The sequence below is a fragment of the Stomoxys calcitrans genome, chromosome 4 (assembly GCF_963082655.1).
Source record: "Stomoxys calcitrans chromosome 4, idStoCalc2.1, whole genome shotgun sequence".
NCBI lineage: Eukaryota > Metazoa > Arthropoda > Insecta > Diptera > Muscidae > Stomoxys > Stomoxys calcitrans.
In genome coordinates, this window is record NC_081555.1 from 30,653,473 (window position 1) to 30,669,262 (window position 15,790).

The window sequence follows — 15,790 nt, forward strand, 5'->3', positions numbered from 1 at the left end:
TGCTGCTGCCATTGACTATGATGTACATTCTTGGAATATCAACGGATAAATGCGATGCAATGTAACGTTTCGTTAATAGGTTTTTCGCAAACATTTTATGACTGACCATTGTCAAGGGAACCATTCCAATAATATTTGGTACTGTCCGTTCCACAAATCATAAAGCGGAAAGACATTTATAAGATATGTGATCTAATGGAACGCGATTAACAACCAAAATGAAATAGCAATGCATTTTGTGGTGCATACCTAGATCACACTTGATAAGCTAATGCTTAGATATTAGCATTCATATGAAACAAGGATGGCAAAAAGGTAGTTTAAATTCATGAGGGGTCTTAGGAATTATGGTTTGAATCATAACACAAAAATCGAAAATAGTTCGGCCTTGTTGAGCTATGGAAAGATCACATGAACTTTATTAAGCCGAAATCGTTTTCGACGTTTGAAATAATCAAATCATAACAATGTTGGATCGATTGCTATAGATGACCAGGGGGGCAGGGTAAGTCACAGAAATTTAGAAATTTATTATATTTTGCCACTCTGATTGAGGTATCTCCAAAACATGCATCTGAACGCATCAACCGCTTCTTCATGTGTCGAAAAACGTTGACCTCTCATTTTAATATTTTACGTACGGGAATAAAAATAAGTCATTCGGTGCCAAGTAAGGACTATGCGGCGGATGACTCATCAAATCGTTGGGTTTAGTGCTTAAAAATGCAGTTGTTTCATATTTTTGGAGCATTTCTTTTGACCAATTGACACGAGCCTTTTTTTAAGCGATTAAGAAATTCTGTGGGATCCAACGTGAACAAATTTTTTTTGACGATCAAATGTTCATGCAATATTGAATGGTCCATTAATGCCTAAGGTTGTCTCATGTTGTATCTCACAATAGGTCACATGACGATCTTTGCAATATCAGTTGGCGCACAGCATGAACTACGACCTCGGTTGAATTCAGCATACCATTGATAAACACTGGTCCTTGATGGAGATTCATCTCCAAAAATTAAATTAAGCCAATCGATGCACTGTTGTTGAGTTAATCCACGTCGAAAGTTGTAAAAAATAATCGCACGAAAATGTTCACGATTTAACTCCATTTTTTTGTGCGAGATGAATCTTAAAAGTTACTGTAAACAACACAAATAGCGCTCATATGTCAAAACGTTCTGAGTAAGTATAACCTCCAAAATGTTAAGCTTTACGATAGAGCTGTCAGTTGGCAAATTGCAACACAAGGGTTGTCCAATCCCCAAATATAAAAGGCAACCCTCGTAATCGGAGATCGGAGAGCAGCACGCGTGTGTGAGGTGTCAATCAGGAGGCGCAAGTGCACGTTCACGGACTCAGCGGCTCTTGCGTCCGTAAGACTAAGGCGAAGTACTGGCTATGGCCACCTCAGAGGCGTGATTCATCCACGGCGCGGATGCATCACTCAGTCACGGGGTAGCAGTCGTAGACAAGTGTCATGGGTGCGTTTGCGGGCTCAGCGGCTGCTATGTCGCTAGGACAAAGGCGAGGTGCTAGCTTTGTGGATCATGGTGACGTGACTTACTCACTCACCATGATCCACAGCTCAGCGTCACTTATGTCGGAAGGATAAAGACGAGGTGCTAGCTACATTGGTCTAGAAGACGTGGCAGATTGCAACACAAGGATTGTCCAATCCCGAAATATAAAAGGCAACCCTCGTAATCGGAGATCGGAGGGCAGCACGCGTGTGTGAGGTGTCAATCAGGAGGCGCAAGTGCACGTTCGCGGACTCAGCGGCTCTTACGTCCGTAAGACTAAGGCGGAGTACTGGCTATGTGCACCTCAGAGGCGTGATTCACATACGGCGCGGATGCATCACTCAGTCACGGGGTAGCAGTCGTAGATAAGTGTCATGGGTGCGTTCGCGGGCTCAGCGTCACTTATGTCGGAAGGATAAAGACGAGGTGCTAGCTACATTGGTCTAGAAGACGTGGATGCGGCACTAAATCACGAGGTGATGGTCGTGGACAGATGGGACGTGGGTGTGTTCGCGGGCTCAGCGGCTCTTATGTCGGAAGGATGAAGACGAGGTGCTGGCTACATTGGTCTAGAAGATGTGGATGCGGCACTAAATCACTTGGTGATGGTCGTGGACAGATGGCACGTGGGTGTATTCGCGGGCTCAGCGTCACTTATGTCTGAAGGACAAGGGCGAGGTGCTGGCTACGTTGGTCTCGGTTCACTAACGGCGTGGATGCGGCACTAAATCACGTGGTGATGGTTGTGGACATATGGCACGTGGTGTATTCGCGGGCTTAGCGTCACCTATGTCTGAAGGACAAAAGCGAGGTGCTGGCTACGTGGGTTTCGGAGACGTGGTTCACTCACGGCGTGGATGCGGCACTAAATCACGAGGTGATGGTCGTGGGCAGATGGCACTTGGGTCTATTCGCGGGCTCAGCGGCTCTTATGTCGGAAGGAAAAAGACGAGGTGCTGGCTACATTGGTCTAAAAGATGTGGATGCGGCACTAAATCACAGATGGGACGTGGGTGTATTCCCGGGCTTAGCGTCACTTATGTCTGAAGGACAAAAGCGAGGAAAGTTGTCTCGGAGACGTGGATCACTCACGGCGTGGATCCGGCACTAAATCACGTGGTGGTGGTTGTGGACAGATGGCACGTGGTGTATTCGCGGGCTCAGCGTCACTCATGTCTGAAGAACAAAGGCGGGATGCTGGCTACGTTTGTCTCGGAGACGTGGTTCACTAACGGCGTAGGTCGATTCTATCCAGTGAATACATGACTCGCCACCCGAGTCATGTGTTCACTGGATTTTGCCTCTGTTGCAGTTCACAGAAACGAGCAAACATAGCAACAATAGCTGTGCACTGGTCTTACTGGTGCCGTTTATCTGGAATGGCCAATGCAACATTTCTAGCAGGATATGCAGACACTGTAGATGCTGTCATCGAATATGCATGGCAAACTACCACAGATTAAGGGCTGGAATCTCATGATCAGCAATTGGCTATGAAGTTTATTTTACTTGCAAAAAGAAATGTTCAAGTGGAAGTTCGCCAATGCAAAATGCAAATTTTGCCCACGAACATTCCACTAAGGAACTGGGGCAAACTTCTCACATATCAATGAGTACAGTCCGATTCAAGTTTTAAGCTCAATGATAAGTGACCTCCTTGTTATAGCCGAGTCCGAACGGCGTGCCGTAGTGCGACATCTCTTTCGAGAGGTTAGCATGTCCATCTATGACGTTGCATGCCTGGGTTCGAATCCAGGCGAGATCATCAAAAAACAATTTCAGCGGTGGTTTTCCCCTCCTAATGCTGGCATGTAAAAACTTTTCTCCAAAGTGGTGTCGGACTCGGCTTTAAAAAGGAGGCCCCATATCATTGAGCTTAAAACTTGAATCGGACTGCACTCATTGATATGTGAGAAGTTTGCCCCTGTTCTTTAGTGGCAAAATTTGTATTTGTTATAAAGGAGTTACAAGCATTTTAAGTTTGGGTTAAAAATAAATCGATTTATGTCTAAATTACGTTTTGTTGGCCACGAACTATCATCCAATTTCGATTAAACGTTTTAAAAATGAGTTACTAGCATTTTGTGTTAAGTTAGTTTGAGTTAGGGTGCGCTCGAATTAAAAAAAAAAGTATATTAAGCTTGGAATAAAAGAAATTTGATTTTAGTTTTACGAATTAACACCCCTTAATCGATTAAAGACATAAAATCGGAGTTAGAAGCATTTTAGCATTTGATAGGAAAATTTTGGAAATTTGATCGGATGGTGGACTTTATTGCAAATTTTTATTTGCTGACCACTTTTTGACGCAATTCTTAACGGGCAACGAATTATCATCCGTTTTCGGTAAGTGGCTGCTACACGCACAGAACAAATAAGTACGGCGTTGTCAAACTGGCTCCATTCTTTCATACCAGTGAATCACATCAACCACAAATGTTCATAAATAAACCATGGTTTTTTGCGAAGGAAACGTCCAAAACTGTCCCCAGGTGTCCAAATTGTAACGACGTCTAGAATATTTGACCCATGAATATTCCATTAATGAACAGGGGCAAACTTCTCACATATCAATGAATGCTGTTCGATTCAAGTTTGAAGCTCATTGATAAGGGGCGATCTTTTTAAAGCCGAATCCAAACGACGTTCCGCAGCGTGACTCCTCTTTGTGAGATACTGTACCAAACCAAATGGTACAGTGTTTCACAAATGTCGTCAGCGGAGGGATAACCACCGCTGAAATTTTTTTCTGATTTTCTAGCCAGGATTCGGAAGGCTGCTGGCGTTGAACGAATTCGTCGCATATTCGATGGCAACCTGGAGGTTGTCTTGGTGCAGAGGGAGCTGTAGGGCTGTAGGCATCCGCCCTTCTCAGTTCCATTTGTTTCTACACATGGGTCCAAGCTGGATGGGGGTATGTAAGGTTAGATTGAAAATAGGGTGCAGATACTAATCTGCCTCATGCCACTATAGACATACACCTAAGGCAGTAAAAGGCTTGTTGTGCGCTCTTTAAAATAAACTCGAAAAAGAAAATTTTATGTTTTCCATACCACATCCCTAAGTAGGATCGTGTCTGGTATCGTGTCCTCACCTAAGTACCGGTGTCTGATAGCCGCGAATGCCAGGCAATGACATAGGAAATGCTCCAACGTGTCATCATATTCTCCACATGTCCTACACAAGCCATCACTCCCGCACTGATTTTGCATAAGTGAGCTCGTAGTCCTATGTGTCCCCTTATGATACCAAAAGCTATACTGGACCCCTTCCTATTACCTTTCAGTAATAGGCTCTTCCCCTCACCATTCTGATCACTGCATAGGATTTTCGCAGTGTTACATGCCACGTTTGTCGCCCACGCCCTTAAATCAGACTGCATAAACCCGAGAGGCTTCGAGTTAACCAAGTTCATTGACAGCGTTCTCTTACCTTCACTGCCAAATCATCTGCCCTTTAATTCCCCCTTACTGCGTTATGGCATTAATCTCCTTCTTACACTCCAAGACTGTCCGAGACCTTATCGTTCTGGTTGTTATTGCCCTTATGGCAATTTTACTGTCTGTAAAGGTTTTCACACTCGACGTCCTCGCGTTTGTACTACACCACCCCACGCATTCCGTGATCGCCCGGATCTCCGCCTGCAGGACCTTTATTATGGTCAGGCAGTCTAAAACAGATCACAGTCCCTAGGTTCTCAATGTCGACTCCCAGGACCCACTTTGTCCCCTAGCTTTTATCCATCCGTGTAACATGATCTTCCGGACGGCAATACAAGGGTTCCGTTAGTCCAAACTGTGCCGCTCGACCTCAAGTGTCGTCTCAGGTATCCGATCGAAAACCTCCTCCTCTCCCTTCAGGTCTCCTACCGTCGCCTCGATTATACCGCGATGGTATGAGCTGCTGCCATCATCAATCCGTTCCCCCATCGCCTTAAGTCTCATAACTGCGGCTATGAGACTTAAGGCGATGTGAGAACGGATTGAGGCTGCCTCACATTTTATCTGTATGTCAATGGGTCGGATATATACAATAGTCTCCAGTGCCCTGGTGGGCGTGGTCCTCATCGCTCCGCCTATGCCAAGACAACATGTTCTTTAAACTTGTTGTATGGTCCTAATGTTGCACTTTTTCTCCATAGCAGTCCACCAAACTACTAAGTAAGGTTGGACGCTTCTATAGAGCCAGTGGACTGTCCTCGGATTCAGGTCCCACTACGAGCCTACGGCCCGTCTACATTGTATCCATGGGTAAAAGAGGTAGTAGTTTTTGTTGAGTTAGTAGGAGTTACTGGACGGGTGCATTATCTTTCAGGCTGAGGTTTTTGCGATCTTCAGAACCTTAAATAAGATCCTGGACCGAGAGTGCCGGCTCTGCCAGACTGTTACAATATACTATGCAGACAATCAAGTTGCGCTGAGGGCCCTGGAGGCGAGTCATGTAAGGTTGAGGCTTGTCGAGAGCTGTAAGGAGCGTTTCGGTCGTTTGGGAGGCGTGGCGGTGAACAAAGTGGCTGATGCACTTACCAGGCTTTGGATTGCGAATGGATTCTGCGAATCCCTCCTGTGCTGGCGGTTTGGGATGGTGAATGCCTACTAGGGTCAACGCGCAGACTTGGCATGGGCTGGCGCTGTGGCCTGCAGATTGGCGAAGTCCCTTTGAACGAGAAAAGCATGGATTGTTAGTGGGAGTCCTGACCAGCTTCTGAGATGTCAGGCCGCTGGCATCCCAATGGGCTGGAGTAGAAAAAGACTTCGGTAGGATATGTGGGGATAAGGAGGATTTGGAGACGTTTTACCCCCTTGCCATTTTGAACTGCTGTAAGTGCTTGGGGAGATTGGTGAGACGGAACTAAGTCGATTTGGCTCTACTATTTATGTGTCGTGAGCGCAGGCGTCTCGTTTCTCTCGTTCTCTCTCTCTCTCTCTTTCATCTTTGTGAGCACAAGCTTTCCACTGGGGGGATGAGGAAGAGTTGGAGACAGTTGAGCACTAGCTGTGTCAATGGCCCAACTTGTTAAGGAGAAGGCTGAACACAGACATTTAAACCCCTTGTCATTTTGGACTTCTGTAAAGGCCTGAGGTGGTTGGTGAGACGAAAGTAAGTCTATTTGCCTGTACTATTTCTGTGCCGTATGCGACGGTATTTCGTTTCTCTCGTTCTCTCTCTCTCCCTCCCTCTTTTATCTCTGCGAGCAAGAGCTTTTTACTGTAGAGATAAGGAAGAGTTGGAGAGCTGAACACAGACTTTTGAACCTCTTGTCACTTTGAAAGGGCCTGAGGTGGTTGGTGAGACGAAACTAAGTCTATTTGAGACGAAACTAAGTCTATTCTGTGCCGTATGCGCCGGCATTTCCTTTCCATCTCTCTCTCGCTCTCTCTCTCTTTCGTGTTTGTGAGCATGTGCTATTGGCTATTGTCAAAGTACCCTATCTCTGCTGTCGTTTTCATTCTCTCTTATTTCGTCTCTTTCTAGGAAAATACAATTGACTAAGAGTCTCCGAGTTTTACTACTGATAAATACTTTTGTCAGGCGCGTGTCCATTAAACTAAACTTTCGGCCCGCTTAAATGCGTTTATATCTGGTAAAAAATTGGATTTTTCATGGATTTTCTGGGGAAAAAATGGCTTTTGACGAATTTTTGGAAAAAGTCACGACCAATTGCCGGTTTCTCGAATAGAAATATATCTTCAAATGTAACTCAAGTCCATTAAACCATTATAAAAATTGAGATTTTCAGTGGATTTTGAACAATTTTTTAGCTTATAACCACTTTTTGACGATGTTCCAATGATAAGGGGTCACGCATTTTTTATTCATACTTTAATGTTGTAACATGTCTATAAAATTTTCTTATCAACACTTCGATTTCCACAATTTACACGTTATTTGTTAAAGGCCATTATATGGAAATATGTTTCTTAGTCGAAGGCAATTGGCGTAAACATAAATGACTTAAACAATAATCGCCACAATATCCTTAAATTACATTTAAAAAATTGAGATCCATGTTACCCAATGTTTATGATGTGCCAATAAATGTTGTTTTCCCCCCTCCCTCAAAGGAAGGGAGAATAAACAAGTGAGTTTACATTAAAATTGGCCCTCAATATACTAAGCAACCATAAATTGCCTGATATTTTCTCCATAAAAGGGGCCTGGTTTACAACCCTACTGCCATGCAACAATTGGCGGCACTTCGATTAAGGTTTATTGAAATGTAAATTTTGTGCTGATTTGGTGTTTTTAAGCAGTCAATTTGACGCCTTTTTTTTTTTTGCATGCCAGAAATGGATTTTTTATTCTTGCCATTTGTGGTTTGTGGCAGAGGCCAAAGGGTTTCGATTATGGTTTACAACAACAAAAAGGGGAAAAGGAAGCAAGCCTCCAAGGTGTAATAGCGCTCTTTACATTTGAATTCAGGCATTTGGAAATTGAGTATATCATGTCATTTCATTCGATTGGGTTTCGTTTGGTTTCGATTTGATTCGATTTTGTTGCAATTGGGGAATAGAGAATGCGAAAGAGAGATACTTCAATGATTCGTTGATTTGTTTTATTTGGACTGCATGGTAATAAAATAAGTGTGAGTATGTGTTGGTGTATATGGATGTATGTGTGGGTAAAAAAGGGTTCAAGTGCTGTTTTTCATTTAAGCTTTGCTGATGTTTTTGCACCCTACTTTGAGTAAGAATCGGAAAATAAAAAGGTCTGAAGGATGTGACATCAATAATAAAATTTTTTGTTAAGTTTTTTCCATAGTTATAGAAAAGGAGAGCAACAGAGAATGGCATGTCCGCCTATGACGCTGAACGTCTGGGTTCGAAACCTGAAGAAAACATCAGAAAAAGCTTTCAGCAGTGGTTATATCTTCACTAATATATCCGCTTTAAAGATTCTAAGGCCTTGAGGCCTGTTAATCTTCTCTGGTGAGATGCCCCAATGATTCTCGACGAAATTTAAACTATTCATTTCTCTGTACCAGCACGATATTTTCTCGGGATCCAGTTTGTCCGCAACACATGGCATAGTATCTCACAATTGTTGCAAGCATTAGGAGGAGAAAAACCACCGCTGAAAATTTTTTCTGATGGTCTCGCCAGGATTCGAACCCAGGCGTTCAGCGTCATAGGCGGACATGCTAACCTCTGCACTACGGTGACCTCCGTATTGAGAGTATTCTAATTTTGTTCATTCCGTTTGAAAAAATGTAAAGAAATATCAATTTCCAACCCCACAAAGCGTATACATTCTTGATCGTCGTAAAATTCTAAGACGATCTAGCCATGTCTGTCCGTCTTTCTACGGCAATCACGCTACAGTACTCAAAAAGGACGATATGGAACTCAATCTTTGCGCAGATAATACCATAGACAAGTAAAGTTGGAAGATGGGCTTTTATTTTCTGATTTTACAGAAATTTGGAACAATGAGTTGTGTTCCGTATCCCTCGTTTTCGTGCCGAATATGATCCAGATCGGTCGATATCTGGATATAGCTGCCTTACCAACCGATCTCTTGATTTATTTTTGACCCAAAAAAAAGCAAATTTATTATCCAACTTGGCTTAGGGTTTTTGGCCCATAAAATATGCGTTTCCTAATTTTGCTGAAACTTGAATCAGTGACTTTCGTTAGGCTCTCCGACTTCCGTATTGATTATGCTCCACATGGGATCATATTTGGATACAGCTGCTATATAGACCGATCTCAAGATTTATGATCTTTGAATCATAAAAGTCACTTTTTTTTATCAGATTTTACTTCAATTTGGCACATTTAGCTATGTCAGGCTTCACGACATATGTACTGAGTATGATTAAGATCGGACTATACTTGGCTATAGCTGCCATATAGATCGATCTCTCGATTTAGGGTCTTGGACCCATGCGCATTTAATACAAGAATTCTCTGAAATTTCGATTAGACCACTCAGTACGTCCGCCTTAAATAAGATTCACATCGCACCGTAATTGGGAATAGATGCCTCATATATACCTGGTCCTAAAAACTTAGCTTACATGTCGTTAAAGGCATACCCACAGGTTCCAGTATCCCTGGAATGTATAACGTAGTTCCTAGTCTCGCAAGCTCTTCCGCTTTACACAAATCCCTGGGATATTTCTTTTTTGAAAAGCGGCTCAGGTAGGGTTTAATTCACAGTGCCTGTAACATCGGTTATTGTGTCAAGGATAACACAGTGTGCATAGCCGCCACATGACCAAAGAGAAAGCTCCCTCATCTACACGGCAGTGGTCGCTGCAATTTTGGTAGCCACAATGTCCAGAGGCATAAGTTGTAGCACAAAATTCAGTGCATCAGATGGTGTCGTCCTCAGCGCGTGTGTGATGTACAAACAAGCCATCCTTTGGATCCGGTTAAGTACTGGGCAGTAGGTGGACTTTTGAAGCGCCGTCCACCAGACCATAACACTATTTAGCAATATAGGTCTGACCACTGCAGTATATACCCAACGCGCAGTCTAAACCCCAACTTTTGCCAATGGCTCTCTTGCAGGTGTATAGGGCAAGTATGGCCTTTCTTGCTCTTTCCAAAATGTTGGAATTGTAGTTCAATTTCCAGTCCAGCAAAACACCCAGGTATTTTGCGCTTTCTGTAAATGGAACATTCTCTCAACCCAAGGAGACAGGTTCCACTGTAGACAACTTGTAACTCCTGCCGAAAAGAACTACTTCTGTTTTGCACGGATTTATACCGAGACCACTTTCGGTAGCCCACTCTGCTGTTGCACGTAGAGCTTCCTGAAGTATATCTCTTAGAGTGCTGAGAAACTTCCCCTAATAGCATCAGCGTACGCCATACACCAGAGACAATAATATATTGTCAATGGCTATATTCCAAAGTTGAGGAGACAGTACATTTCCATGAGGTGTTCCTCTGCTTACCCATCTTTTTAGATACACAGATCCCAAGCCTGCCGTAATGCATCTTTTAGTAAGTAAGTTATTAGTAAACTTTCTTACGGCAGAGTTGATGCCTAGAAACTCTAACTACTTCATGGTTGATGTCGGTTTTACATCATTGACAGCACCTTCAATGTCAAGAAATGCTACCATTGCATATTCCTTGACAGCGAGAGAACCCTCTATGTGGCCGACAAGGTACTGAAGAGCTATTTCAGTAGATTTACCTTAACTATATGCATGCTGCTGCCGCGACAGGCGATCTCCATAGATCAAGAGTCTTCAGCATAAAGGATGACAGAATAATAGGACAAAAATCTTTCGCTTTCGTGTGGTAGGGTTTACCTGCTTTCGAAATGAATACCTTTGTGTCCCTCCATCCCAAAGGTATATATGACATGCTAATATAAGCAGAGTATATCTCCCTAAACCAAGAAACCAGTCTATCAGACACAGCTTGTATTTCAACCGGTGATACCTCATCAGGGCCTGACGACTCAAAGAAGTCCAAACTTCATAACGCCCAAAGGATATTCGGCTCGGACACAATTTCCCTAATGGCCTCCGACGAATGCATATCAGTGACTTCTTCTTGCGCCACGTTGTCCGTTGGAGAATTTCCCGGGAAATGTATATTAACGAATAGTTCTAGTGTTTCCGAACTAGACATTCTCTGTCCATACATTCTCTGACTTCTGAATATACCCCACCGTAATAGTTTTCGAAGACAGAATCTTCCTTAGCCTAGAGGAGTCTGATGTATCCTCCAAGGAGCTACAGTATTTTACCCAGGATTTGCTCTGAGCCTTTCTCAGCTCGCTTATATATTCTCTTAGCTTAGCCTTATAGATGTCCCAATCGTGTGGTGCTCTTGTGGCTTTTGCTCGGTTGAAAAATTTTCTGCAGTCCTTCCTTAGACCAACCAGCTCTGGGGTCCACCAAGGCGGTCGCTGTTTGACCCCTGGTTTGGCATTAGGCCAAACTGACACAAGCGAGTCCTTCAGGGCCTTCGCGATCCGCTTGACCACTATGTCTATATCCTACGTAGTTTCAACTTCCTTTTCTGGTCTAGAAAGGATAGACGTGCAGAATTTGTGCCGAAATTTATCCCAAAAATTAAATTTTAGCCGAGGGACCATCGGTGAAACTAATATAACGATGTGTGGAGGGTTTGATAGCAAAGTACCCGCAAGTGGATGCACGATTATTTTTGGGCGGTTCAAATGTTGGCGTCAACCCCAAAATCAATAATATGAACCCAGTCTATGAGGTGGCAAAGTACGAGTTTGTGCTGATATCGGACAGTGGTATAAAAATTAAAAAACGACACTTTATTGGATATGGTGTATCATATGGGTGATAAATATGCATTGGTGCATCAAATGCCGTTTACCTGTGATCGCGAGGGCTTTGCAGCCACATTCGAGAAAGTCTTCTTTGGCACGGTGCAATCGAGAATATACTTATCAGCCGACTTCCTCGGCATCAATTGCCATACGGGGATGTCGTGCTTGCTACGGAAGGCGGTGATTGATAAACTCGGAGGTCTCAAGACGTTTGGCTGTTACTTGGCAGAGGATTTTTTCATAGCCAAAGCCATCACAGACCAGGGGTGGAAGATGCGCATAAGTAATCAGCCTGCCATGCAAAACTGCGGTACGAATACCAATGGCTGCTAACATTAAACTGGAGAGCGAACCCATTTTTGAAAAAGAGGCAGAAAAAGTGGACGAGAAATCATATCAGGAATTGATTGGACATTTGCTTTACATATACCTCCACAGTAGGCCAGATATAGCGTGTGCTGTTAGCATGTTATCACAATTTTCCAAAAATCCACGGAAGCAACATTTAAACGCTGCTTTTCAAGTACTAAAATATCTCAGTACCACAAGCAACGCAGTTATAACGTACAAAAAGACCTCAAAACCTATTATCGGATTTTGTGATGCCAGTTGGGCTCAAGACGTGAATAATCGAAAATCTCAATCTGGATTTTGTTTTGTGTTGGCAAATAGTGTAGTATCCTGGGAATCTAAAAAACAAAAAGTTGTTGCGACTTCTAGTGCTGAAGCAGAGTATATTGCTCTAACAGAATCCGCAAAAGAAGCATCATATTTAAACTATATCCTTGAAGAACTAGGATTTTCAAAAGAAGAACCGATCTTCTCAAAGTGCACAACAAATGGCTAAGTTTGGAGCTCATCATTCAAGAACCAAACACATTCATTATAAATACCATTTCATAAAGGATATTGTTGAACGAGGACTTGTTGAACTACAATATTTATCAACAGACAAAATGGTGGCCGATTTTTTCACGAAACCTGTGCCAAAGCCTAAACATTATTTTTGTTCAAACAATATTGGCATTAATTTCAATAGTTACGAATTTAATTTTTTAAAACGTTTGAAATGATTGTAGTTATAAAATCAATTATGTTGAGGAGGCATGTTGTAATTATTACTGTACACCAACAAATTATTTATAAAACTACATACATTTGCTTTCTGTAAACTTATTGTCATATTCATTCCATATTTAACTTCAATAAAGACAAGACTGAATTCTTTGTATCAATAAACTGTGGTCATCCAACACTTCCCAGTCGCATATTCTTCCACTTATATCTTCCGATACAAAGGTAGTATCTATGGGTTGCCCAAAAAGTAATTGCGGATTTTTTAAAAGAAAGTAAATGCACTTTTAATAAAACTTAGAGTGAACTTTAATCAAATATATAATTGCTATTTTGTTCGATAACCTTTTGCCATCTTCCTGGCAAATTTAGTATTCCGCGCTCATAGAACTTCTGGCCTTTATCTGCAAAAAACTGAATCAAGTGCGATTTTATAGCCTCATCATTGCCGAAAGTTTTACCATTTAAGGAGTTCTGCAAAGATCGAAATAAATGGTAGTCTGATGGTGCAAGGTCAGGGCTATATGGTGGATGCATCAAAAGTTCCCAGCCAAGCTCACTCAGTTTTTGGCGACTGACCAAAGATGTGTGCGGTCTAGCGTTGTCCTGGTGGAATATGACACCTTTACGATTGACCAATTCTGGTCGCTTCTCCTTGATGGCTGTATTCAATTTGTCCAATTGTTGACAGTAAACATCCGAATTAATCGTTTGGTTCCTTGGAAGCAGCTCAAAATATACCACACCCTTTCAATCCCACCAAACAGACAGCATAACCTTCTTTGGGTGGATATCAGCCTTGGAAGTGGTTTGAGCTGGTTCACCATGCTTGGTCCATGATCGTTTTCGACTAACATTGTTGTAAACAATTCATTTTTCATCTCCAGTTATGATTCGTTTTAAAAATGGATCAAATTCATTGCGTTTAAGGTGCATATCACAAGCGTTGATTCGGTTTGTTAAATGAATTTCTTTCAATACATGTGGTACCCAAATATCAAGCTTTTTCACCAGTCCAAGACTTTTTATGTGATAATGAACGGTTGATTTTGGTATATTTAACTTCTCTCCTATCTCACGCTCAGTTACATGACGATCCAATTCGATTAATGCTTTGATTTGGTCATCATCAACTTCATTTGGCCGACCTGAAAGTGGCTCATCTTTAAGTGAAAAATCTCCAGAACGGAATTTGCGAAACCAATTTTGACACTGTCTTCCTTTTAAGGCTTTATCACCATACACATCTCGTAACTTTTTAGCAACTTGCTCCACGTTTTTTCCTTTACGGAAATAATAAAGTAAAATATGACGAAAATGCTCCTTTGTGGGATCCATATTAAAATTGACGCCAAACAAACAAATGTAAACAAAATTTAACAGCTGATAACTAACAGAAGAAATAATGCAATTACAGAGTCACAAGCCGTTGAAAAAATTGGCAACGCCGACTATATGAAAAATCCGCAATTACGTTTGGGCAACCAATAGTTCCTGCTGCCTGTTCCTGGTAATAAAGGTCGGTTTATCAGCTTTATTTCAAATCGCCAGATTGCAACTTCTAGTAATTCAATAAGCAGCTCAACCCCTTCGTTGACATCCGAACTTCCTCATAACTGGTGATGTACATTAGCATCTCCTCCTACAATAAGGCGCTTCTTCTCTACAGAATGGGCTTCAACCAGCGACTTAAGGTTGGAAGGTGGCATCTCCGAATCGTGTGGCATATATAGGGAAGCCAGCCAGTATTTTGGGTCAAAACTGGCTACTATTGAATCTGCAGTGCTTAGCAATGGAAGAAAAAAATATTTAGACTACTCTTTGCTAGAATGCAGGCTCTCTGTCCCCCATTCCCCATAGGCTTGAGAAGTTTAAATCCCGGAATTCTGCTGCCATATATACCGATCTCCCAATTTTGGATCTTTGGCCCGTAAAAGCCGCAGTTATTACCCGATTACCGTGAAATTTTGTATCCCAAATGCGGCTCGACCAAACTTAAAACATTTTTACTGGTTTGCTCCTGTTCCCTTGTATATTCAAACTGATGGTATGTAGTTTATACCTTGTTATAGTTATTTTATAATAAATTTGCATCTTTTTCTTGGTAAATTGTAAACTTTTTTTCTTTCAGGGGGTTAATATGTATTGATGGGGAAAATGTCTGTCCTGATTTTTGTTTTTTTTTTTTTTATTACATTTGGAAGTATAGCTAACTGAGGTTGTCTACATGGGTATGTGTGGGTGTGTGTGTATGGCAGGGTGTTTTTGTAAACGGGTTCAAATTTGCTTTATTTTATTTTTCTCGTTTTGGGGTTTTCTGTGTCAAGGGCCCTGAACTTTAATTTGATTTTTATTCGCTTGGTTTTATTTTTATGCTCGTTTGAGGTAAGGGAGTATGGACCTCCCAAAAGCTTATAGCATAGCGTATATGGTATACTTTTTAACACTTTTGTTGTTGTTGTTGTTGTTGTTTGGGTAATAATATTATGCTGACATTTGCAATATTTAATTTTATGACCCCAACGAATAGGTCGACTATGATGATGACAATGATGGGGTTGTGAAAATCTCATTGATGATGAAAATATTCACACGTATTTACCTCTCTCTCTCTTTCTCTAAAGACTTGCCATCAATTTTATCTGTCTTCTGTTCTTGTTTTTGTTTTTCACATTTTATGATTCGTTTTTAGGTGCCTTTTAGGATTCAATCGCTTTGACTGTTTTGTTAAATTTGCATAAAAACATACGTAAAATGTATCCCTTTGTAACTTTTACTTTTTACACCACTTACCACAACACTTTACGATGGGGCTTCATTTGTTGATGGGCAATTTATGTGACACTTTTTTTGTGGGGGAGTCCAAGGTGCGGGTGAAAGGAAGTCATTTTGGTTTCATTGGTAGATAATGGTGATTGTTTATT

At 41.8% G+C, this 15,790-nt stretch overlaps 1 protein-coding gene and 1 pseudogene across 1 annotated transcript; both read left to right on the forward strand.

Annotated features, from left to right (window-relative positions):
* The first annotated feature begins 2,695 nt into the window (after positions 1–2,695).
* LOC131996889 (ceramide glucosyltransferase-B-like) lies at positions 2,696–12,125 on the forward strand (annotated as a pseudogene).
* Positions 12,126–12,258: 133 nt separating this feature from the next.
* On the forward strand, positions 12,259–12,639 carry LOC131996890 (uncharacterized). The gene has a single exon (XM_059367074.1). The coding sequence runs from the start codon at positions 12,259–12,261 to the stop codon at positions 12,637–12,639; it is 381 nt and encodes a 126-aa protein (XP_059223057.1).
* The last annotated feature ends 3,151 nt before the right edge of the window (positions 12,640–15,790 follow it).

Coding starts and splice junctions, on each gene's coding strand:
- LOC131996890 (XM_059367074.1), top strand. CDS start 12,259: ATGTTATCACAATTTTCCAAAAATCCACGGAAGCAACATTTAAACGCT.